The 26,887-nt window shown below is 40.5% G+C and overlaps 1 protein-coding gene across 7 annotated transcripts in view; it reads left to right on the top strand.

Moving 5' to 3' along the window:
- The window catches only part of SMOC1 (SPARC related modular calcium binding 1), a 128,867-nt gene that overhangs the window by 30,659 nt on the left and 71,321 nt on the right, over positions 1-26,887 (top strand). For 6 of the 7 annotated variants that reach the window (XM_077180285.1, XM_077180284.1, XM_077180282.1 and 3 more), the window contains exons 2-3: positions 10,255-10,426; positions 18,224-18,336. In XM_077180285.1, coding sequence (XP_077036400.1) covers positions 10,255-10,426; positions 18,224-18,336 — 285 coding nt within the window. Of the gene's footprint in view, positions 1-6,340; positions 6,381-10,254; positions 10,427-18,223; positions 18,337-26,887 lie in introns of all 7 variants that reach the window. The other variant, XM_077180286.1, reaches the window with a different exon arrangement.

Raw genomic sequence — 26,887 nt, 5'->3', positions numbered from 1 at the left:
GTTATCAGGGTTGGGTTATTTCACTCTGAATTTAAAAGTTGCCTTGTGTTTAATGTGTCTGTCTGGGTCACTGTAGAATACACCAAGGTGGGTTTGGCCCTTGAAGCAGTGAGTATTAAGCCAAGCCTGGGATACTTATGATGTCGACAGCATCCTACTGAAGGGCTATTCAGAAGACTCTCTGCTGGCCTGCTGAAGCAAGAGTTAAGATTTCTAAATGGTCTTTTTAAAAGTTGTCATCTGACTTGTAGAAAGCTGAATCTCTGAAACTACTTGTCTGTAGATCAGATGCATATGATCTTAATGTTAAGTAACTGCATGTGTTGGTAGGTGGACATCACTACTGCAGTGAGATGTAGGGGGAGTCAATAGTACCTCATGGCAATTAACTGAAGAGTTAATTTATCTATTAACCAACCAGTTTTCTTCTGGTAAGGAAAATGTCTTTATTCTTGCCAATTAGTCTATAAACCAGAAGTCCAGGGATAACACATCCTCTACGCTGTTAGGAAAAACCCTTTCTTTTTTAACAGTACTGGAATAATGTGAGTAATAAATGTAAGAAAGCTGCTTCTGCTTTCACAAGTTACTCTGTATTTAATAAGAGTACATGATATTATGTATGAACAAGGTGAAATTCCAGTCTTTTCTTCAGTTTTGCTGTCTCTGACACTTCAGAGGAATAATACAGCAATGGGAGCAACTTCCTTTGTTACTCTGTACAGCTTTGAGACCTGTGGGTGGTGAAGGCTGTTACTCTGTATAGCTGATCAGGCCAGAACCCAGCTCTGAGCAGCTCTCCGGAGATGGCAAGGTAGGCCCGTAGAAGGAGATGTGTCAGTTCTGTCCCCAGACAGTCCTTCAGAAGCTTTGGCACTGGAGTGCTGATGATAGTAAATGTAAAGCTGCATGAAGTGGGGAGAAGCTCCTGATGCAACCATCTTCAGTTAAGCATTGTATTTGGATTGTAAAGGGGTAAGGATATAGTTAAGGAAAGTGAACCCTTGAGTGTTCTCAGTATCTCCTTTTTTAATATCCCTTCTGTGCAATGGAATTTCAGACTTGGCATTCATTTAGTATGCATCTCCTGATGGGCAGCCAGCCCTTGGTAGGTTTTGAACTAATGAGATCAGCTATTTCTAGTATCTACTTCTTGGTTCTGCTGTTGGCAGCAGTTACACCAAACATAATGAAGGCTGGATGCCAGCTTCAATTTGAATGCCTCTTTCAGCATTTTTGAGGAATTGATTTAGGGACCAAAGTTTGTAGTGCTATCGAGTTATAATGGGTGGCATTCTCCATCCTGGAAGATCTACAAGGACAAATAATTTGTGATGGAAGAAGTGCCCTTGTATAGTTTTATTTCCATTGGAGTTCAACCCTGAAGATGTGGCTGCCAAACTGAGTTTGTAAAGCATGTTCAGTCATCATGTCCCCCTACGAGATTATCTTCTAGCAGAATAGAGCAGTTCCAGAGGTGGTGGTGGTCTTCATACACCTGCTTTGTCTACAGTAATAGTGTCTAATATATATATATGGCTGTGACTGAAGGGTGACAGTGATTATGGTATAGACTAGAAAGAGGGGAAAGGGTATCTGGCTTGAGGTAAACTCAGTTGTATGTCTGGCTGTGAGTGATTACATAATGTGCCTTTTGTGCATGCCAAAGGGATTGGTGCTTATGTAGGAGACAGTGTTCAGGAGGTTATGAGGCTATCTTTGGTAAGACTTGCTATCTGCTTTTTGCAGTGGGCAGTCTCTGGCATGGCTAGAAACTTCTGTTTGATTGGGAAAAAGGGGTTATGGGAGGAGAATATGTCATTTTTATCTTGCTAGTTTGGGGTATTTGGAAAGCTTATCAACCAACTTGGGGACTCTACTTAGACTCTTCAGCAATAACACTGTGCAAGTAAAGGGCAAAGTACTTGGAATTGTTGAGAGAAAGACAGCATGATAAGATGCTTAAGAGAAGGGGATCCAGGTATATTGATGTCAGATGATGATGACAAATTTTAGGGGCTTTGGGTTTAAAAGGAAGCCCTTTATACTTATCAGGCTACTGATGAAAAATCAACAGAGAATTCATACTTCATCAAACAGCTTATTCATTTAAGAATGCTTCAGCAAAACTTAGTTGTCATCAGACATTCTTGCATTTTATGTGTAACCCCACAGAACATACCAAAGACTCACATGGAGAGCTTATATCAAGACTATTCCAGTACTCCAAGCTCTTGCAAATGGGGAAGAAGGATTCCTAGACTGACTGCATAGCCAGTCCTGCTAAAAGTAATGCAGGAGGGAAAATAGGCTCAAGAAAGTATTATTTCACAGCCACTTTCTGTAAGTGGCTAGACTTCCCACAGAAGACTGCAAATCCTGGAACTGACTTTTAGTGGTTCATACAGTGAAGGGTAAGAAAGTACTTCAGTCTCCATGATTTGGGAGACCTGGGGCCGAGGGGGAAGAGTCTGTGCAATGGTTTGAAGCATTCAGTATGCTAATGTTTGGGAAGCATGGGGATCACTCTTCATGGAAATCTTGCTTGAATTACTGTCCTTTGTTGAAGTATACAACACTTCTGCTTTTCTGGGAGCTTCTTTTGAGAAAAACATATCCCATTACAATGGAATCACTGACTTCTCACCTAGTGACAGCACCAAGTTGTAATCCTGCTACATTTGCTAGTGGAGATCAACAACTTTAGTCTGTCATGACAGACTAAAGTAGGGGATATGGTTCCTGAAAGATTAACTTGGCATAAGGTATACAGTAGGGTGTTTTGAGTTTGTTTTTTGAGTTATGCTGAATAAGCACAGGACTCCTTAAACTGGAAAGACTGGATTATATTATTAAACAATACAATTTAGTGAAGACAAGATTCCACATTTTATATTAATGGAAGTTTTGCTGTTATTGTCTTGGGACAAGAAGTTAATTGCTTGACTGTTCAAACATTTGGATTTTCTATCTGGTTCAACATGTATAGTAGCAAAGGTAAAGAGAAGAAATAGTCCAAGTTAAACATACCTTTTCCTGTCAATGTGTTTGACGAATTAAATATAATCTTGAATTTGTTCTAGGCTTACATGTTACCTTGGCTGTAGGAATAGTTTGAGTAGGAGAGTGAATTTTAACAGAAACTGAAGTAATTACTTCAAATAAATTAAATCATTCTCTACCTTAATACTGCCAGACTTACTAGAAAGATTTAAAAGTTGCGTGTTAGAAATGTGAGACTTAAGATGAAGTTCCTGTTTTATGTTTAAGTTTGGGTTTCTTCCACTGTTCAGATGATTGGTGTACTGAACTTATGAGATGCTTAAACTTGTGACTTACAAAACTGAAGTTGGATTTTATGAAGGCGATACAGCCATGTGGATATAAAAATTGTGTGGGAGAAGGGATTATTTTGAAATATGAAATTAATTTCTTGTCCCTGGTGTCTCTGGCATTTTCTTTCCCACAAGTAAATGTAGTTAGGCACTTCCATAAACTTGCATGTCAAAAGCAAAAATAGAGAATTTTAAAAGTTCGCTTTCTGACTGCAATGACTTTTTTTTCTATGAACAATGAAATATCAACAATAAAAAACCCACAGAGCTGCTCTGAGGTGAAGTGCAATTCTAAGGGTTTCTCCAAACCCTTGGTGGGCTCTTTTCCCAAACCTTTGATGGGCACTTTTCCCAAACCTTTGGTGGGCACTTCAAATCCTCCATTAGGCAGCTTCTCTGGATCTAGTACCTCACCTTCTAAAAACAGAACACAGCTGCTACATCATGTTTGGGGATCAGTTTGCAAAGAAAACGAAAGTATTATTTCCTAGCTAAAAGTAAACTAACAGATGAAGCATAATCCTTAAGTGCTGCCTTCATTGTAGTGACTTACACAAAGCAAAGCTTGAGGAGAGGAAAAATCACTGTAGAAAAATTAAGTTTCTAGCCTGTAAGAGCAAAAAACTGTCTTGAATTCAACTCATGCAAATAAATCTAGAGTTTGCTGGCTTTGCAGTGTGCTCCCATGCATTTGCTCAGCCTTTACCATCCTCAAGCACAGGCTCTGTGCTTTGAACCCATTCTTGTTTGCACAGCTGGAGGCTTGGGGTTGAAATGTAAGTGGTGCTTTAACTTAGGCTAGACTCTTCACTTTTCAGGAGGGGTGACTCAAGGAATAAAAGTATTACAATATCTTTCTTGTAAGTACCTTCTACCTGGGAGAAGTGCCCTTCTGAAATTTGTTGGGAAAGCCTTAAGTCTTAAAAACTGTATAAAACTGTAGGATGCTAAAAATCTCCACCCAAGGAGTGGAACTTCTTAAGATGGAGGAGTTTGAGGACCTGTGTCTTAGTAATTTATCCAGGTGCCAGTGAAGTACAAACCTGTGAGTGTTTCCAGAAAGGGTATATTAAAATAAATAAATCTCTTCCTTCCCCTGCCCCAAAACACATGACAAACTTCCCAGGAAGTTCACTTCAAAAGCCTTTTTTCACTTGCTAGATTCTGAGGCTGTGTGGGCACTTTCAGGACAGAGGCTGGACAGCCCAGTCAGCTGTTGGGAGTTTGGTGGCTCTGGTTGGTATCTTTCTGCATCTGTAAGACTGCAGACCCTGAGAGAGTTTTTAGGACTTTCAAACTCTCCTCTTTGTATTCCTAGAAGCAAGGCATTTTGGGTCTCCAGCTTACAACAGAATCTCTGACCCCTGTGAAACCTACTAGGATTATGGTTCCATGGCAGGAAACTTGGCCAAAGTCCAAAACCAGTGGCTGAAATTAAAGTCCTTGTACCCTGTAGGCAACCTGCCATGGGGCTGAGAGTCTAGCCATGATTAAAACTGGAACGTGGCTCCAGTTCTGCCTCCAGAATGGCTGGTTGCACCAGTTTGGAGCCTGAAACCGAAGCATAAAAATGTGAAATGATTCTTTCCAACAGCAACAAAAATGTCGAGAAGTTTATAGTCTCCCTTAATGTGTAAAATGGTATGGTTTTCCTGAGGAGTTCTCTCTGGGAAGGAGAGAACTCATTGCTCATTTGTACTTAAGTCAGGCCAGTCTGAGTACTTTGACTAATGAGCAGGTGATCTGTGCCATATGAATATACCTAGATGAATCACCTTTCCCAAGATGTGTTCTAAGGGTCTTCAAACTTGAAATCTGCCAAAACAGGAGTAAAGTATTACATGTGCTGTTTTGTCTATCTCAGTTTTGTTAGGCAGCAGCACTCTGCAGTACTAATCTGAACTGAAGCTGCTAAGTAGCAGAGGCACCTCTGTTTTGATCTGTAGTGAACTCTAGATTTGTTTCTCAATAGATTTCCACTTTCTCACGTTCGTTCGTGTCATTTGTGTCCCTTGCTCCCTCTTTTCCCTGAAGCCTTGCTAAGGCATGTTACCGTGGTACTACAATGCCTTGGCCATTTCTCGTTACCTCCATCACAAAAGGCTCTGCTGTTCTGTTTGTGCTTATAATGTACCCAGATGGTGAATAGAATGAGTGACCACCAAGCTCATTTTCACTTGTGGGGTCAGACCTTTTTCTGCTAAATAACACAAGTGTTCCCAGCTGCTGTGCAGCTGCAGGGAGTCTGCTTTCCTTCACAGGCATTAAAAACCCTTTAATCAGTGTTTGTTGTTTGTCAGCAGTGGTGTTGAGGTGTGGAGAAAAAGAACAGATATGCTTTGTTGGCAAAGTTAACTTCATTCTGACCTCTTATCTTCCCTTTTTCTTTTCAAGTCTGAAGAAATAGAAAGCAGTTTGGGAAGTGGTTTCTGCAAGCACCTGTGTAAATGTATTTGCTAAAGGAGGAGGTTTGTGTCCTTATACAGATAGAATGTTTGACATCAAAAGATGCTCTGAGAGCTGCATTGAACTGGAAACTCTTTAGGGCAGGGACTCAAACTGGCTGGAATAGGCACTGTGCAGACTCCCTTAGTGTAAATAAATGTTACATAAATACAAATATTGCTGCTTAATACTAGTGTTACTTATCTTAGTATTGAGTCTATATTCAATAGATCCCATTTGCAGTCTGGTCAATTTTAACTTTTTCCTGTTAAATAGATGATTCCTTCTACTTTTGGAAGGGGGTTTCTTCGTTTTGTTGTTTTTGGTTTTTTTTTTAGCTGAGGTTTTGTGTTTGTGATGGTTTGTTTGTTTTCCTTTTAGTTGTACTTTTAATAGCTTTCTTCTCATGAAGGAAAAGGGAGGAGTTAAGAGCTGATAAGCTGTCTCCAATCCCGTTTGCTTTGGATGTAGTCTGTTCTGAAACAAATGGGAACAGAGAAATCGAGAAGAAGCTTTGAAAAATTTCAGAGCTAAGATAATTATTTTCCTCTTCTTTCTAGATGAAGCTTGGAAACCTGCTGGTGCTGCACATGTTTGCAGGTTTGCTTTTTCTCTGAGTCCAGGTTTGCTCACATTGTGTGTCTGTGTGTAGAGAACCAAGCACGGCTCTGTGAGTAGTGATTTAGTTGTTTGCAAAGTCTGTCTGTGTGTGCATCCTGGAGCTGTTGGGACATCAGGCTTTGATTTGAGCTTTGAAAGTCATCGTAGGACATTTGGCATTAAAGGCAGACTATTTAACTTGCTGCTCTTCACCTGGAAAGACCAGAAGATCACATTTCTGTCTCAGCTGTTTTTGGGGAGGATGGGTACCAGGCATTAGGGCACATTGCTCACAGCCCTCAGCCCAGCTCAGCAGTATCTCCAGCAGTGACCAGGCAGCTCTTATGGAGCAGGGCTGTGTCCTTGGGAAAGCAGTGCCTGTAGAATTTTTAAAATAAAAGTAGGATTTATAAAATAAAAATCGAACTGACTGTATATGGATTGTGGTCCTAGCTGTTAAAATTACAGAACCAAGGGGTCTCCCCATGGTACACAAGTTTTAGCATTCATCTATTCTTTTTCTTCATGCAGCTGAAGTTGCTTACAGTGGAGGTCATGCTCTTAGACCAGCAAAATGCTCAAGGAAGACTTTTTCTGCTGGGTAGGAAGAGATGTACACTCAAAGCATTTAGTATATTAAATGTCTGTGTGTGGTCTGTATTGACCATCACTTCTGCAGCCTGAATGCTTACCTGCTAGAAGGGGACAAAGAACCACCATTTTATACCTGACTGCTATCAGGGCTGCTGACCAAAGATAAGGGCTGTAAGCTACAGTGGAGCAGGTACCCTACTCTTAAGGGGAGTTTTTGAAGCCCTTCAGATCTCCTGGAGATATTGCTGGCCTTTCTGGCAGCGTGGTTTGCTTGCGTGAGAAGAACTCTGATCAGACAGGTGTGATCCTGGATCGTTCTTGAATTTAATGCAGACTCACAGTTACAATCTACCTGAACAAAACAAGCACCATCTTGTGCAACTACGTAAACCATTAACTTTTTTGGGCAAGGCAGGTGTGGCATCTTCAGTGTCTGGAAAGCACCGAACATGCTGTGTGGGCGCCCTACTGTAATCCAAATTACAAATGCTAAAAAGGCTTTTGATTTTCTTAATTTTTTTTTTCTAATAACATGATTCTTGGCTTAATTTAGGTAGGCAAGAACTTCACAGACTGCATTGGGGTGCTCTGCATGTTTCCTCAGGCCCTCATAATTAATCAATGTCGAGTTGTTTCTCTGTCTGCAAGGAGGCACCTGAGGAAAGCTCTTCCACAGCCTTAGGTTTAACTTGTTTGTCAGCCCTAAGAACAACTTTCTATTCTTTAGAATGATAAAGGGGCGTTCTTGATGTATAAGTCCCCTCTATACTAAATATTTTGGTACAGGCTGCAGAAGGCTTGAGTTTTCATGATACAAGAAGACTATTAATAAGTTGGTAATAGTGTTTGATGATGAGAACCAGTATTCCAGATTTTCTTGTTGAACCTCTGGCTAACTCATACCTGTGGAACTCAGCTTCTGACAAGGAATTTGCAAAAAGTTTCATGTCTGTAACTCAAGTCTCCAGTTGTGATAAATAGGAGATCTGTGTGTTCCTTCTAAACCAGAATGGCTCCTGTGTTGAATTGAATACTTAACTGTTGCATGTGCACCATACTGTCCTATCAGGCAGCTCTGCTTTGCAAGTCTGTTTATACATACAGTGTCTGACCTCCCATGCTGGGAGGAGGCTTCAGCATCTTCAGTCTGTTGCTCTTTGCTGAATGTTTACAGTCACTACCAATATTTGCATTTTGGGGGCAACAGAAAGACATTACTGTAGCCAGAGCAATTCCAAGTTAAGTTGTGATAGTCCAACCCTTGAAAAGAAAAAAATCTGGTCCAGCTTTACAGTGTTTTTATAGTCTAGTCCAGGTCTCTATAAACAATTTAAAATTGCCTTCAGGATTAAATTTTCCAATTTCCCATTTGGAGCAGGTGTTGCCAGGTTATAGAATGTGTTGCAGAAAAGGAACAAAAACATTTCAAAAACACCGTGCTGTAACAAATATGTCAAGTCTGTGACAGAGGAGATTTTAAAAAATGTTTGCCCCACCAAAAGTAAAACGAATGCAAACCTTGCTTACTTTTCCCAGCTGTCATGTTTAAATAGGGGGTTTAGTAATGTATTAGTCTTCAAAAGATCCAGCAGTACAGTATGAAAATATGAAACTTCTCAATTGTTTTTCATTTAACTGGGGAGAAAAATTTTTTGTAATGAAAAAACCTACCAGCAACCAAATTTCAGAGATGCATGTTCTTGGAGTGGTTAAAAACCAACCCAAACTAGGCTTCAGGCAATGTTTTTTCAACAGTTTTAACCTCAAAGCATAGAGTAGACAGCTTTGTAGGAAACTGTAACACCAAGGTGATTATGGCAGTGACTCACACTTCCCTGTAAGGCATCCAGCTATCAACACACTTGGAGAGCTGTGGCTTTGTGCATGCAGGCAGGGTGTCAGTCAGTGCCCATTTGCCAGCCAGCTCTGAACTGCTGAGCTCAGAACTGCTTTGACAGTGGGCTGGGATATCAGTGTGTTAGAGAGCAGCTCTGGTGCCCCCAGGCTTGCAAGGGGCTGTAGAAATGGGAGGTAGGGATGGGGAAGTGCAAGGCAGGTTTGACTTGCCTTTTATTTGCTTAATCCTCATGGAACTTGTTTGAAGAATCCTCTGAAATCTTCCTGTGAGCAAGTGATTGGGTTTGGGCAATAATTAAAGGTCTGACGAACCACTAAGTGGGGTAGTATGGAAAGAGAAAAAGGCTGCTACTATCATGACTTGCCAAAAATTTCTGCAAGCAAGTAGTTATGGAAAGATCACCTTCAGTTTGGATCCTTAGGAAAACAATATGAACTTGGGAAAGAGACCTGGGTGTCCCTATAGGCAGTTCAGAGTAGAGTTGAGGGTACAGCAGTAAACTCCTTCCAGATGTTGGGATTTGCAGGGAACAAGCAGACAAAAGGTGGGGACTCATGTGCATTGTGGGTTTCCCCATCACCAAAAATAAGGCAGAATGCCAAGGAAAACAGTAGTGATCATGATATGGAGAGAAGTGGTCTGGGTAAGAAGTAGGAAGGTTGGGATTATTCAGACTATGCAAGACTGGCAAAGGATGCCACATTTGTACAAAATGGGTTGCATCATGATGGAATGCCCAGGAAGAAGCATGCAGAAAGATGATAGAAATTCAAACTTCTGAAAGGAAATAGATTTTCACATAGTGTGCAATTAGATTGTGGGATGCATGAAGTGCAGTTGCCAGCTGTGCTGGGTGTCATCAGGAAGGAACAAAAGGTGACTTTAGGGAGTGTGCAGGTATGCTCTAGTTGGTGGTATTCACAGATGATATAAACAATGCTTTCAAAAACATTACTGATACAAAACTGGTAACATGCATGGTTCAACTACCAAGGCCAATCTTGATAGTTTATTTGTATTCCTCCGTCTTTGGTGATAAATTTTTTATGTGTCTGACTAAAATTGTCTAGTACCAGATACTGTTTGTGGCACAGCACTGGGCAAGCTAGGCTGTTGTGACTCAGTATTGCCCTTCCCGTGTGGGTTGTGTTTGGCTTTGCACATCTTACTTTTTTAGAGGTGAGGCAGAGTGAGTAATGTTTCCATTTTATTAAAAAGAATGGACTAGACCGTTAATATTTTTTAAAGATGTACGTGTTTCATTTAAAGTTCCCTTCAGGCAAAGTCAGCTTTGTTAGGCAGCTTAAAATGCATTATAGTCGTATTGTTATTGTCATAAAGAAAAAAATACACCGTGCTCAGTTTTGGGAAACCAAACCAAACCACTGTTTTTTCTCTCCCTCCTTTTTCCACGTCCTTCAGTTTTTAATAAGCGACCGTGACAGAGACCCGCAGTGTAACCTGCATTGCTCGCGGTCGCAGTCCAAGCCGCTGTGCGCCTCTGACGGCAGAACGTACGAGTCCATGTGCGACTACCAGAGAGCCAAGTGCCGCGAGCCCGGTCTGAGCGTCGCACACCGCGGCCGCTGCAAAGGTAGGTGCATTCCAAATGCCTCTGGGAGGAGAACTGGGGGGCTGACCTTGTAAGAAACTGAATTCTTAGACCTTTGAGTTTAGTACCGTGCTCTGAGAGTAATCTGAGCTGGAATTGTGCATTCCTGCAAGCATGGGTGTCTGAGTCTCGGTTTGGGCAATAGAGTATGAGCTGACTGAATTATCAATGAAAGAAGGCAAAGGAGCCGCAGGCATCACTGGAAAAGGGCTGAAATACATTTCTGCAGACAGAAACAGCTGGACCCATGGAAGTACAAAACCAAATCCTGAAAGCAGACGTCTTCCTTGCTACCTGTGCTGATGAGGAATCAAGACACCTTTGACTGGCAGGAATTTGGAGTGGGGAAGAATCTGATGCATACTAGATGTCTAGTCCCTTTTAAGACACACGCAGCCTTTCTGTGCTGAGCTATTTAAGAAGGCAGTGCATGCAAGGCTTTACATGGATTTTTTTTTTTAACCTTTGCAGTTACACATCTACTTGGCAGTGTGAATACTGCCCCTCAATTCAGCTCTTAGTCTAAAGATGAAGTTGACACCAATAACTCTTTAAAAAAGTTTCTTGTCACACAAGTGATTTGCATTTACAATGAAGTGAAAAATAATGTGGAGTCCATTTTCTGAGAGCACAATTGGCTCAGAGGGCAGATGGCACAGGTGTTTTTGGCAGTGGATTAATGTGACAGGACAAAATCATTAAAATCCATGCGGCAGGATAAAAAGAATTCATTTAAGCCTGGAATTTAGTTATAAAGGCTTTTTTTACTATTGTAAAAATGTATCTTTGTTAGAATTACTTGATATAAAATGGAAAACTCTTTTCAATGTCTTGACAAACTTTATAGTTCAGGTGAATTATGAGCCTGACTTCAAATATTGCTCTCTTTTAAACAGTTTCTCATTGGAAAAAACTTACTCATATGATTTTTTTGTTTGTGTTTCCACCACTGCTGCATTGGTTTATGGCAGCTTCTCCCTTAGTATGGATTGAGGCCTTTGAATCAGGCTTCTTTCTAAATACTGGAAACGCAGAACCTTTCTTCACAGAGCTTGAGAGGCACTTGGATTGTTCTTGCAAGTGATGCATTTTTGAGTGTCACAATAAGAGGCAGTATAGTGAGAGTCCTGTTTTTTCTTTCATTCCTTGAGCAGGCTGTTTTAAATAAGCAGCTCCATAGCTGATATTGGCATATAAACGGGCACTGTTCAATTGCTTAAAACATGAGATCTGAAATGCAGTACATCCATATGCTAAACTGTCTATGGAAGTAGACAAAATTTGCTTCCCAAACTACATGGCCTACTGCATATTGTGATTCCAGAGTCCCAAAGAAGTAACTGAGACATTTTTTTGTCTTGGGCACAGGTAAGATATATTTTCTTTCTGCTTTCTGATGCAACTGTAATGTTTAGTTGAAGCTAACTTGCATTCTCCTTTCCTTTTTCCTCTTACCCTGTGGTACTATACAGTACCTAACAGCCTGGGAGTGTTTTTAAATTGCAAATCTTGCTTTTAACCCACTGACGCTCCTGCCAATCCCTGTGAAGTAGGAATATTCTTTCAACTATCACATGCAAATTTAACCTAGCTGGTAATTTCCATATATGCAGCTCTTGAAAGGTATTTTGTTTTTCTAGCTGCATTAGGAACATGACCTCTAGTGCATAAAGATCACAGTTGCTGGCAAATCTGGGCAGTTGTGAGACAGCTGTGCTGAACTGCAGGCTGTTGGCCAGGTCTGTATTGTGTACTTGCAAAAAGGAAGGTATTTCCAACAGTGTTTGAGCACCCTGTACTGCAGCAGGACATTGGGTATACCCTGAACAGCCTTCACTCCTCGTGCATGACACATGCTCTGCAGGAGCACTCCCATGGAAGTGTAAGGGATCCCAAGGGCCATTGAGCTCAGCCACATACAGTTGTGAGAGATACTGCACCCAAGAGCTTATCCTTATGGAATGAGAAGTTTTAACTTGCACTTCACTCTCTGAAAGGGGAAAACAGCAGGCGATTAAAATAAGTAGAAGAGAAAGTATCCTGTGGACAGCAAGGCATAGTTTTGCAGCCCAGATTATCATAGGCTTCCAGTGTATATGCTGATGGCTTGAACTGTGCTTGTGCCAAGGAAAACAGAATGGTTTCCATAGTGAGAACAGAACCTTTTTGATTCAAGTTAATGCTCTGTTCTCTCTCAAGAATCTAAGGACCTTTAAAGATGAAATCTTGCCAGCCCTTTGGGAGCTATAACCCTTATTTGGCACTTGTTTGTTGCTAGCTTCCTCACATGCTTTTCAATGAAATTCCTTCAGTGCTAAATTATCTGGACTCCCTCGAAACCCTCACGCATCACGAAGGGTTAAGAGTCAGGAGTAGCTTAAAGCGATCAAATTATGGCATCCCTGACAAATGGAGCCTCACTGATGGGATTCTAGAGAATAGTTCCAGATGCTATAGCTGTGTCTAAAATACACAGCCAAGCAATGCTACCTGAATCTTTTCTCAGGAGGCGTCATAATATCTGATGTTAAATAAGAGTTATACCTCACAACTTTGCGGCGGTGAAGGACAAATACTTGTTAATCTTGACAGCTTGCCAAGAGTCATTTATGCAGTGATTGTTTTACTGGTATGTATCTGTGGCTTAGAATACATTTAAGTTCTGTGTGAACTGGTTGATTTCTAGGAGCTTCTTTGGCTTATTTAATTACTATGCGGAAGTGTTCTAAAAGTTCTTTTTAGATTTATTAATTGGATTAATAAGTCTGCTGGTACAGAGTTTGCTCTTATCACAAGTTACTGTGTAGAGTGAACCCATCTGTAAGTTACTGGTGGAGATTGTAGCAGGACCTTCAGCCTTTCTCCTGAGACACAGTAAATGAACACAGCTTTTGGCTAATGTGCTAGAAAGGCAGGTCTTCTGACTGGTGGATTATTTGAAGATAATCTTCTCTACCTACTATTTTTGTTGGAAGGAGATGATGTTTTGAAACCAATTTGTCTGCTCACTAGATCCATGTGTTTTGTCTTCAAATTTGCTTTATTCTCCCTTGATTGTGAGTAAGAATGTCCTTCCTTGGCAGCAGTTAGTAAAATCTAAAATGTCTCTTGTGATCACTTCACAAATTTAGGCATGTTCTGAATAAATTAGGGAACTCTGGAGTAGGAATGCAATATGGATATCAAAAAAGGAGCAAAGTGCATTGATGTGAAAAGAAGACAAGAAGGTGACCAGGAGTAGTCAGTGTGGATGGGGAAGTCATGCTTAACCAACCAGATTGCCTTCTATGGTGGGACAGCTGGCTGGATAGATGAGGGAAGAGTAGTGGGTGTTGTCCACCTGGACTTCAGGAAGGCTTTTGACACCCTCTCCTATGATATCCTCACAGGAAAGCTCAGGGAGTGCAGACTGGACATGTGGACAGTGAAGTGGTTTGAGAGCTGCGTGAACAGCTGCCCAAAGAGGTTGTACAGTCTCTTCCTCTGGAGATATCTGTAGCTGTCTCTACTCAGTCCTGAGTAGCATGCTCCAAGGCACCCTATGTTAGCAGGAAGTTTGGACAAGATGACCTCCAGTGGTCCCTACCAACACAAACCATTCTCTGTGGGTGACCAAGTTTCAGATTCCTGGTGTAGCACTTGGCCCAAATGAAGTGGAAAACAGTGAGGAGTGACTAATGATTGATATCCTGTACAATAGACAGGCATGTTTTTGTAGTTTGCTGAGATCCATTTTTGCCTATTTTATGCAAATACACAGATAATTGAGTAGATGGGTATGAACGTGCTGACTTTAGTGTAGCTGAACTGCTTCATGTCTGGTGGAGACCTGGCCTGTATGAGACAGTTACCTAATGGAAATGAAAATAGTTGGATCAATTTTTGCTATATGAACTTTGGATACAAACATAGGAGAATTAAAATTAAGTAGCTTTAATAGATTTTAGTGGTTGCATCGTATTGATTTGCTGCTAGTGTTATGTGAATCCTGGAGATGTTTTACTTTGTGTTGTTAGGAGAGCTCGGGTCTTTATACTGTGATGTTGTATGGTGTCAATTCTGCCTCGGCCTGTTGAAGAGAGGTTGCTGGAATTCTTGGAGCCTGTTCAGGAGTGCAGTGTGTGTATTATGAGGGACATGGTGGTCTTGTTTGAATAAACTATTCATGGATAAGATCAGCCATGGTAACTAGCCAATATCATTGCAAAATCCAAATTATGTGCACCTGCATTCTGCTGATTAGGCCAGGGATGTCAAAAATATCGCTTGTCGTTAACAATCTCCTCATTGCCAGCTGCCAGCTTGAGAATTAATTTTCTTTAAAAGGCAGCTTTCTGAGCTACAGTGAATCTGTCCCAAGTTTGAAGATATTTAAAGTAAAATTCAGCAGGTCTGCTTTCAAAAGCAGTTATGCTGTTTTGGTTTTTCACCTAATGTAATGGAGGGAAAAGTGTCCAATTTAGTCTGCTTGAACCATGAAACTGGAATGCATTAATGCCATTCTGGTTTATAACCATGGTGTTTGATATTCCAGATAACATTTCTAAAAACAGTCAAGAAAGTGCTGAAACACTTGGGTAAGCAGTCAAAATGCAGAATAGGGTATATGAACCTACAATCATAAGATCAGGCTTTAGTAAAATTTGCAATGCATCTTATTTGGGGTGAGCTATTTGACAGTTACTTTTTAAACTCTTGGCACTTATGTAATACTTTACATTTTCTAATTAACAAAGCAAAAATAGCAAGGTGAAGTCATCTCACTGAAATCACATGTTGATACAAACATTATAAAAATACCAGCCTGTGGAGTGAGGAAGAGAAGGATTGACAGTCCTTTTAAAAACAAACTGGTAAATGTTGATCTTAAAGGCACTGTTTTTACTGGAACTGATCTGTGGAAGACTGACAAAAAAGATAGCAATATGCATGCACCTCTCCACCCAGCATGGTAAAAAGGTGTTCCAAATCAAGGCTGTAAAAGGACTGGCATGCCCTTTGGAAATCAGTGAGGGAGGATGGGAGAAGTAATCAGTCCTGAGTGTTCATGAACAGGAGAAAAACTCTCTCTTCTCTGTACTTCAGCAGCAATTTGGGAAGAGTCACTGCTTGAGCCAACGATTGAAGTGCAGAAGATGCTGCAACAACGATGAGCTCTTCAACACTGTGGTGTGGTGGTGGTGTGCTCTGAAGTGTGCTCTGCTGGGTGGGAGTAGAGAGTTCAATCTATAAAGGCCTGTTAAAATTGCCAGGAGAGACATGGTAGCCTTAGCAATGATGTGTTTATATTATCTTCTGAAAGTAAGGCCTTGATCTTGTGCATGTTTCTTTGTTGATTAGACAAATTGGACAAGAAATGGGTTAGCTTCCCTTCTGCCTGGACTTCTAATGTATTTGTACTGTGGGGGATCTCACAAAATGTTTGTTTCTACCAGCTCAGTGCTGATGTATTCAGTTTCAGTCTTGTAGTTGTGAGTGTGCCAGCACTAAAGCAGATGGTATATGGAAGTGCTTTATGCTTCTGTTTTATGTTCGGGAGAGGAACCAGAAATGCCTGTCTGCAGTCTTGTATCCTCATATATAGAGACTAGAAAACACTTTAATTTGGGAATTTGTGGTTTGATTGTCATGTAAGAAATTCACACCTGTTTTTTTCCTTGCAAGTGCACATCTCCATAATCCACGCTGATTTTTTTTTTTTTTTTTTTTTTTTTTTTTTGCTACTTAGCTGTCTCCTGTGAAGCAGAAGTTGAAAGTGTTTTCAGTCAGGCAGATATGAACGAAAGTGCAGGCACACCATCTGGTTTTGTAGTAATGTCCCCTGTCATGCCAAGCAAGGTTAGATTCTTAAGCTTGAGCAGGAGATCTGCAGGTGATAGGCGTTCCAGTTAAAAGCATTGCAAGTTCTTCCTTTTCAGCTGAAAGAGTGAGCACGTTTGGAAGATCAGTTGGCAGGACTATCCTCCACTGGAGATGTGCAAACAAGGTCTGATCATCTGGTCACATTGGCAAGCAGACAAAAAGGAAATTCCATGTCAAAGCTGATGGAAAACTAGAAAAAACATACAGTGTAAATTTTATTCTTTTTTATTCTGTAACAATTTCACTCTTTATACAGGTGCATAGTGGGCCCACCTAAGATCAAAGTTCCACATGCTTTGGTATTTTGCAAACACCCAACAAACAAATTAGTCTCAAGATAAGTGACATAGGATGAGAAGTGACATAAGGTCACACAGGGGTGAGGTGAGCAACTTGTAGTCACTCAGTGGTCATTGGCAGAATTGATACAGGTACTGTTGCTTTCTAATGCAGAGCCTAAGCAGCTGGCATCTTTACTGTATACTATTGCCCTGAATCATTCTTTTTCCAGAGAGAACAGTTTGATTTTCATAACTTCAGAAGACTTGTGAAATCCTTCTTGGGAAGTAATGTGATCTATTTAAAATGAAACTGTGTTGACAAAAACTTAATCTCTTGAGTCATCAGATGTATAAATAAAGTGCTCAGCCTGAAAGCTGTGGTCTGTCTTTATCAAAACTAGTTACAGCATTGTCATTGATTTCTGTGTCTAGAGATGCTTGGATGGAAGTTACTTCTATTGCCACACAATGTGAACTCAGTTGCTCTAAGAACCCAGACTGACTTTCTAATTTAATGCTGGTATTAGTGATTCTGTTGTCAAAGTTCATGTGATTGATGAAACAAAATGGGATCTTCAGGGATCCAGTGGAATTTTTTGTTAACCAATATGATTTCCATGCCTGGTACAATGAGGATTGAAACTTGTTCACTGTATGGTGCTGCTAAAAGATTTTGAAGTTTCTGCACTAAAAATCTTTGGTCAGTGGATTCATGGGAGAAGAAAGAAGGTGCTAGTTCTGGTGTCAGAGTGTCATGGAAACAGATGTTCACTGTTTCCCTTCTTTTTCTAGACTGAACAGCAGTATTGTTAGACCTGATGTTTTAAAATATAAACACTGAGTCAATCTGGATCTCCACAGGGCAGAACTTCCCTCTTTTTACCCATCAGTCATTAGAGTTAGACTTATCTGGGTATGCTCTGTAACCATGAGCTCCACCTAGAAGGGTTTAAGGTCATGCTACACTTTGCCATCATCTGAAGTAAGAACTGAGATCTTAACCCCTTCAAACTCTGCTTGCAGAGCAATTTTTTTTTCTTTTCTCCAAAGTGAGTAACTGATATGAGAAAGTTGTAATGCACACCTGGCTGTAAGCACTGGGACTAGAGGTAAAAGCTGGGTTTCAGGACAGCACAGAAAATGGTGTATCTGCCTCATCTGAACCATACAGAGGGGGAAGTTCATATGGATGGCTGGCTATTTTAGTATCTTCCTGGGAGATACTTCCCTCTTCAGAGAAGAGGGAGTCATCAGTTCTTTTCCACACTGCTCACTGCTTGGCCTAAATTATTTGGTGATACTCAGCCATCCAGTTTCAGGCTGTTAATTGCATTTCATTGTGTGGGCATTGTGCTCCAGTGCTGGTTGAAAGAAGCTTCCAGGTGACCATAAAAACTATTGGCTAGGAAATTAGGCAGTTCTTAATTAACTGACTTGTAATTTCATTGTCTGGGTTCATATTTGTCTTTAGGATTATGAGTGATAACTCTATATCTACCTTGTGAATGTGCAGGTAATGGTCTTTTATACTTCATATTTATTTGTTTTGGGGGTTTTTCCCTCGCAGCTGCGTGGGTCGTCTGCTAGCTTTTGGAGAGGCCAAATTGCAATGTGAGTTCTGCTTTTCTCTTTGTAGATGCTGGCCAAAGCAAGTGTCGATTAGAGAGAGCTCAAGCACTGGAACAGGCAAAGAAGCCTCAGGAAGCAGTCTTCATCCCAGAATGCAATGAGGATGGATCTTTCATGCAGGTAAAATTTCTATTTGCTTCATTCAGCCAGGCTTCGGGTGTCTATGGGAGATTCAGTGTTAAGGGGTGAGCCAGGTGATGATAGCAGAGTGGGTGCACACTCTGACCCAGTTATTTGGGTAAAAATTTGAAAGCTGGGAACTTTGTTAACCAAACAGAAGTTTTGATTCCGTCACAATACCTTAAAAGACATACACATATGCAATAGCATCCAGCTCCAGTGTATTACAGAAAAAAATGGCATTAATTTTCAGCGTTGCATAGAAAAAAAAACAGTTGCAGGGGAGGTCAATTTTTCCATGAAGAGGGGCTGCAAAGAGAGGTGTGGCTTACATACACAGAGCAGGGTGGATGCAGCTGATTCTGCTCTTACCTCTGTTTCATCTATCCCAGGAGAAAAAGCAGTCTATTCAGCCTCTTCCTTCTGCTGGTTACTTTTTGTGATATATATCCTGTAGTGATTTGGAGGACTGGCAGAGAAGAGATGAGACTGTTTTGTTTGGGTTTTTGATTCCTCACTGTTCAGTTGCTGAAGTTTGCCAGAGCAGGGTAGAAATGAAGAGTGATACCTGGTTCTGTTACCCCTTGCATATTGAGCAGTGTCCTAGTGCTGACTGAACTGGTTGTTAAAAATGGCTCATGCACAGTTTCCTGACACAATTTCATGCTATCTGCTCAGTTTTGCATGCATCTAAAAAGCTAAAAACCTGCAACCTACAAAACCTGTGACCTCTACTTTGTGGGTTTAGGTAAATCACAGAATGTTTTTTGCCTAACTTTTCATACATCTCATACTGCTCTAGATACTTTCTTTCTTGGAGAAATTTTAGGATATATTGGTTGTTTGCAGGGTCTTCTGAAGTTAAAAGAATGTCCAAGACAGAATCAATATTGGCTTAAAAAAGATGAGAAAGGCAGAGAACTTTGGATTTGGTTCAAACATTTTGTGATGCCTGGGGGGGATAGGAGAGGAAAGATTTTTTTTTGTGATAACCCACCAAAAATTTTATTCCCCTCAGTCTTACCCTCCCATTATCTGGTGTGTGGGAGTGTTTCTGTTTTGTTTTTGTTTTTTGATGATGTGGAAAAAGTTGTATTCATCCTGCAAACTCTGCATGCTTCTTTAGAGCAGCATTCTGTTTCTGTACTGTGTGGACCATCATGGTAAGGTTGGGATAAGAGAAGATGGCTGCAGTTTCTTGCAGTTTAAGTGCACTTTCAATTGTTGCAATTTGATTTTGTGTAGAGCTTCTCAGATTCTGTTGGCACTGGAGGCTAATGTTTATAAAAGCTATCACAGTGGGCCAACATGGAACAAAGTGTTCCATGTTAAATTTCATAGTTCAAGAAAAAAAGGGTAAGGAAAGCAAACTTTGAAATGTCTATTGTCTGTCCATCAACCTCTTGGAGAGGAAAGTAGGTGAAATTTTTATCCTTATAAAAGATAAGGCTGGACTGATAGTATAGTTGATAAAGCTTTGTTTCAGACAGGTTTATTTTGAAGGTTGGTACCAGTGTTTGGATTGTGGTGAAGTTGCTGGACTTTTCCTTGGCACATTCCTTAGCCAGTGCTGGTTGCCAGTTGAGGGACAGCATGAAACTGCTTACAAAAATTGTGTGGTGTCAGTTGGCAGCCAAGTGGTATTTCACATTCTTCCTCCATTCAGTTCTATCTGTGAACACTATAAAGTGCTTTTGTTTTACCTGGCATGATGAAGGAAGCCTCTGATCTCTTTGTATCTGGAATTAACTGAAATTCATATAATTCCTTGGTTCATAAAAATACCCTGTGTTCCACATACCTTATGAACCAGCTTCATCAGTTATATTGCAGCATTTAAGGTAATTGTCCCTGCATAAGATTTAAGTGAAAAATAATGTCCAAGAAACCTAACTAGTTTCAGGCTGCTTTTGAGACAAATATTTCCTTTAGCTTCTGGTCAAAACAAATTAAATTTTGATTTAAAAAAAGATGAATAAAGACTAGAATTTTGGTGAACAGTCTAAACAGTTTTGCTTCCAGCAACTCATGAATAGATCTCATCTGGTAGAGGTATTTTTTGATACTGCATCTCTTGTGCAGAGAATTGAAGCTCCTGGGTTCTGCTCTACAGGGAGGCTGTATTCTTGTGAAGTCCCTGAGGCCTTGCTGAAGTCAGCTCTGGACTGTTGTTAGTTTATTCTGGTTCAATACCTGAATGTTGCTCCATCTAGACTCCAAAATCTCAGATGGGAAGTCTACAACAGAACAGCATCTCTCAATTAAGTTTCTAGGAAGAATACCCATTGTGCTCTTCAACATGGAGTCCCCATCCTAACAAGAGTCTTAAGCAGATGCACACATTTCAGGGTCAATAAAGTTGGCTAGGGAGACTCCTTCAACAACTTCCCCCTTTCTGTGTAACTGTTATTGAAAGGGAGTTTTATGTAGGAGAAAAATTCTGATCAAAGATGCATGCATATATTTAGAATATCAAATGTCTGAATTGTTACAGCACTCATTCAAGATGTAGATTACTTGCTTTTAGGTCATCTTGCTGAGCCAACTGAACACAGTAGTATTCAGACCCACATCATTGTCCTTGCCATCAGACTTCAAGAGTCTGATATTTAATTTAACTAATTAAGTGTTGGGAATTCTTGAAATTTTTGTAGGACTGAAAAACAAGAGCGGTACAGATGTGGGAGAATTAGGTAGTAGTATCTATGTTCAGAGAACCTGCTTGGCCTTAACTAGATTGAACCATTGCTTTTGTAGTTCATCATAATTATCTTGATTAAAACTAAACTGCAGTCACTCTGGGTAAACACTGAAAGTGGGGCTGTTCCTCTGCAAGCAGCTCAACTTTGCCCTTTCCAGCTGCTGGAGCTGTAGCCAGTTCAGTGCTGGATTTGGGGCTGGAGGCACTGCAGACTGGATGGGGCTGCAGGGGGTGATGAGAACGCAGCTCCTCTGCCAGAGCATGTGCCACGCGGGCAGCGACTGCAGGAGGAAGACCATGCTCACCTTACTTCCTCCTGCTTTCCCACAGGGCTGGATCTACCATAGTTAGATGTGGCAACAAGGGTGAAAGGGAGAAGGGCCTAAAGGCAAAGGCCTTAGTTTGGCTTGCATTTAAACCCTTTTGTAGAGAGACATCATGCATGTCTTAAAAACACTTGTATGACCAGTCTGGTTTTGATTGCCTGTGAAATTTAGACTGAAATCAGTGTTGCCACCAATTCTGTTGCTCAGCTGATCAGTTTTCCAGTTTTCTTATGCATGACTAGTTATAATGGGGTTTGTGTACTGCATCAAGAGGAGCTAGCACTTGTCAGTTCACTGGCTGTCGTAACTGTTTCTATGCAACATGTGTGCTGCTTCCCTTGTTGAGTACGTGTATTGCAAAGATCTTATCAAGTCCCCTTTTAGTGCTACTTAGGCATCTACAAATGGGGCAGGCATTTGCAGGATGAAGAAGTGATGCCACTTGCAGGCATGATGGGATGACTGTAAATGGGGAAGCAGATCGGATTAATTCCTCTGGAATTGCTATGTCTTTATGTTTCAGTCTGTGTGGGGAATATTACTTCCTATAACAAAATCTCTCTACACTTAGCCCACAGTAATATAAGCAGGCAGATAAAATTTGAGTTATTCACAACATAAGAATGTTTGCTAGATACGAGTAATTTGATTAATTGTAGAAAACTGAGGTCACTTTTGTGCAGAATTAACCATGACTAAAACCAGTTTGTCTTCCCAAGACTTTTGCCTTTTTTGCTGGTATTCTGTATTTTCCATAAATGCCATTCCTTTTCCATGCTGCACTTAACCTGCTGTGATCTGTTCTTCATAAACAACAGGAACTAGTGGGTAATCTGCACACTTTCTTTTGCTGCCTAGTGCCATTGGGCTTGTTGCCACAGGCTGAGGGAGACTTGCGTTCTTCATACTTTTTCCCCAAGCAGTTTTTCAGAAAAGGTTGCTGAGATTTTAAATGGGATCTGTTTCAGAGAGATTAATATGAACATGAATAATGTTAATCCTGCCTTGGGGGTGTAGTTTTGTGGGACTTTGTGGTATGTCTTGCTGTTTGCTGCCACCTTCCACTGTCTAGTTGTGGTTTCTTTTCCTTACAAGTCTGCATAAAACTGAGGACAAATCTCCTTGGAAAGTTTCTTTGAGTTTAGGGTTCTTAAAATCTGGCTCCTGGTGCAGTTATGATGTAGCACTGAGATTTCTGTTAAAATGAGTGCATCAGTCAAACCTGTGGTCTTATGACTGGTCTGACAGTCAGCCCCCCTAATGAGGGGCTGGCTGTCAGAGCAGTTCTGCATTATCAGATAGCTTCCAGAGCATTGCCACATCTTGTAATATAAGTCTGCTTGGAGAGAGAGATCAGTATTATGTATCTGTATTATGTATCAGTATCTGTATTATGTATCAGTATCTGTATTATGTATCAGTATCTGTATCAGTAGTTTCACTCTACATTATGCTAATACACATAAAAAGTTCTGTTTTCTTCCAGGTTCCCCAAACAGCCCTTTCTAAAGATGTGGGGACTCCTTTCAGCCTTCAGTGTGATTTCATGATCCAAGTCTGCTCCTCTGTATTGGCTAGTGTAGCATGATGCTGGGCAGAATTACAAACTCACTTCTTAATGCAGCAAGGTACTGCATAGACATCCTTCATTACCAGGATGCTGTCTGTTATTCCATTATTCAGTGCTCAGATTCCAGCAATACTAAGCTCTCAAAGAATTCACCTCTCATTTCAGAAGAACATGGTCTGTCTTGCTAGATTAAAAAAAACTCTTTAAAAAGCATCTGGTTTTTAAATGGTAGGTAGTTCTGGCTTTTTTTTATTAAAAGATATCCCTTCTATAAATGATGGTAGCTGTAGCTTTCTGTGAATACTGCTCTGCAGGTTTGCTACTTAAACACTTGCCTTCTTCCTGTGGCTTTCATTGTATCTCTCATTTGTATGTTGTGCTAAAGATAAACCATGAATGGGTAAAGAGGTAAGAACTTTGGTTATTTATGGTGTTTTTTCAAAGAAGTACCAGTTGAGATAGCAAAAGAACAGGTTCTTAAAGCAAGAGTGGACCTACTTATGGGAAGTGACAATGTAAGGTCATTCTTAGCTTCAAAGTGTCACATTCTGTGTCAGAAGCAGAAAGCCTCTCTTGAGGACCCTTTTCCTGAACTAAAAATAACCTATGTACCAGCATGTGTGATGGGAATGCCCTTGATCATGATTAAGATTCTTTTGCTTCAGATCATTTTTTTTCCTGGTTGTATGAACAGTGAAATTCCCATGGAGGAAGCGTTTCTTGAGTGGTGCATAGACTTGAGGGAGGTGGGTGCTGCATAAAGCCCTGGTGGGAACATTTGCACAACACCATTTGTGAAGAACTAAATAGGAGTGGAGAACAGAAAAAGTGACAAGAATTGTTTAAGGGGCTGCAGTCCCAAAGAGGCTTAAACACAAGATGCAGACTAATTTATAGCTTCCCTAAAATTGCCTATAAAGGTAAGGCAGGCTTCTGACAATAATCAGCTGACTCTTAATGTAGCAAAAAGTATTACAAGATGCAAGGTCTAAGCATTACAGCAAGACATGTGCACCGGAGCAGCAGATCACCATGGAGAGTTAAGATAAATAGCCATCAGGCCAGTGTGTGGTTGTGTGCCACTAACGTGGGTTCAGAGGACTTTCTAGCTGAGTCTCAGAGGCTTGACTAAAGGAAAGACTTGATTAAAGAATTGCTGCATCACACTGGCTTCTGCTCCCTGGGTCAGACTGGATGACCTGCTGGCTTGGAGCTATTTATTTAGCTGTTTTCACAGTGTTTACAAGAAGCACCTGGATGCAACCAGGGTTTGGAGCCTTGCCTGGTGCTGTGAATGCAGTCAGTAGCTCTGCTTCCTGCCCTTAGCCTCAGCAGTGCCATTCAAAAACTGAATGTGTTTTTTCTTTCCTCTTAGAAGTATAGCTTTCAATACAGAATGAATGTTCTTCCCTTCTCATTTCTGCCCTCCATTGTGGAAGGACCCAGGAAATGTTTGTTTGATCTGCGATGGGATAGGAATGGGTTGCTAAACATTTCATCTGAACAGCAGTGAGAGGCTAGTCTGAGAGTTCCTGTTGTCAGCCCAGTGCTTGTCCAAGGTTCCTTCAAGCCTATTACAGGCAACTACCTCTTCCTGTAACTCCATGGAAACTGGTTTCAGCCATCACAGAATTGCTGCTTTGCCTCTGTTCTCTCCATCATATGTGTATATGATTTCTCTCTCACTTTGATTTCTATCTGAGCAACATCCCCTTGATCCTCATTTGTTAAATAGTTATAAAGGGATGCTGCTTGCTTGTGTGGAAGCTTTACTTTAGAAGCTTGCTTGTTTAGAAGCTTTACTTGGGAATCAGATTCTGGCATTGTCAGTGAGATACTGAAGAAACCCAAAGAATGGCTTCTTTTCCCCCTGAGGAACTTAAGAGGCAGAGTTATCACCCAGTGGCTACTCTTTTCTTACATATTGTAAGGAATTTTATGAGAGCAGGTGTTTGGCCAGTGTATTGGCTGCTGTTTGATTTTGCACGTTGTAATGGCAGGGTGGAATAGAGAAACTGCTGCTACACTTTTAATTTGGGGAGTGGTGATCTGGAGCAATTTTTCTTGGGTTTGCCCCTCATGCTTTTCATCTTTTAGTTGATACACAGGTAAGATGACCTATCTCTCCATGAAAAATAGGAATGGTGTCCTTCTGCATGATCAGGGATTTGGCTGCTTGTAGTGCTTTAAAATGCAATTGGATTTTTTTTTTATTGTAGATGTTAGTGGGGTATCTGCTGAAGACCTCAAATGATTTACAGGTTTTATTTATCTGATTTCCTATTATGTAACTTACAATACAGCTGTTGTGTGTTAATCTGAGATACCAAATTCTGTTGTGTGCCTTTCCAGCTGTAACAGGCACATTCTGTAACTGCAGCTTGGTTAACAATCAAGTCTATTAAGTATATAAGATTGTATTTTATATATAAGATTGTATTTCCTCTGCCTCGATGCTTAGCTTTAGAAGACTGAAAGCCAAAAAAGTCAAACACGTTTTTTCTAACATGTATTTTGATAGAGTCAAAATTAACTCAATAACTGAAGATTAGATCTGTGCAGTAAACATCTGTCATGCTTGCAAACTTACTTACCTGAAGATAAGTGTTTAAAAATCTCGCTACTTTGGGAGTAGGATGAGAATGAGGTTCAATTTTGGGTTGACAGTTGAAATTTTATTTAGAAATAAAAGCTCAAATGTAAGGTCAATGGAAAATTTTAAAGTATACCCCCAAATTTTGGATATCCATTGCTGGAGGTGCTCTGAAATAGTCAGCATTTTATGTTTGTTTACACACAGTGCTTAGAAAGTGTACTGGATCAGCTGTTGCCTTTATGCTTTTTTCTTACAGTATTATGTAAGTGATGAAGAGTTTACTTTCCCTCCTAGCCTTTAAGATGCAAACTCTAGGCTGTAGGCCACTGTAGTTATGACCCTAAATTGTACTGAGACCTGGTCAGGTATCACGGTGAAAGGTGTCTCAGTGTGAAGACATTCAGGAAAAATAGCTGCACTGATTCTGCAGATTTCTGCAGTGCCCATTCTTCATGGCTAGCTGTCTGGCCTTTAGGATAATGGCTGAGCTTTAATTGCAGCTGTTATCTGTAGAAGGGAAGTCCTTTGGTACTGCAGTAAAACATGTGGTTGTGGTTGTTGTGAAAGTGCTGAGTGCTGTCAGTCTCAGATGTTTTTTTTCCCTTCCTTTTTTTTTAATGGCAATTTCTTTCTTTTCTTAATGGCAACATGGGGGAAGAAAAGGTCATGGGATACCAGTCCAAGGAAGACTAGCATTTCTTAGCCTAGTTATTTACAAAATTAATTCACTTTTTTATGGGTGTAATGTGCTTGGCTTCCATAAATGAGCATATGTAATTTGTAGTTCTCCACTGAGGTGTGTTACATAACATACTCTTAATGCATCTGTCCTGAATTTGTGTCAATACATTTTTTTTGACTCCTCTGCCATGTACTTTGTTATTTTTCCAAAAGTTTGGCTAAAGTGACTAATACTAGAGTTTTTTAAATGCTGGGTACACTGGGTTTTTTTATATAACGTAACATGGAATAGTCTTGCCCTACAATTCAAGACCCTATCCTGGCATTTAGCTCTATCCCTTGGTAGGATTTTTACAATTAATGCAGCTTCTTGTGCTGTTGGGAATGCAGTCGTGTGTGTGTGTGTGTGTGTGTGTGTGTGTGTGTGAACAGCAAAGATAAACTCTAAACCTAAACCCAAGCAGATCCATCACATTTGTTTTGAGTGTTCTATTGATTACATTGAGCAATAACATATATTTTCTGACTTGATTATTGTTTATTATAGTCATGGTACTTTTGAGTAATTTGCCATCAGTATTGTGATATATTGAGAGAAGAAAAATGAATCTGCAAATAGCAGTGACAGTGACTGCAGTAACATGGGTACATGAGATGACTGTTGATTTTGGCTACTA

Source organism: Agelaius phoeniceus, chromosome 6 (assembly GCF_051311805.1).
Source record: "Agelaius phoeniceus isolate bAgePho1 chromosome 6, bAgePho1.hap1, whole genome shotgun sequence".
Classification (NCBI taxonomy): Eukaryota; Metazoa; Chordata; class Aves; order Passeriformes; family Icteridae; genus Agelaius; species Agelaius phoeniceus.
This window is presented reverse-complemented; position numbering and strand designations above follow the sequence as displayed.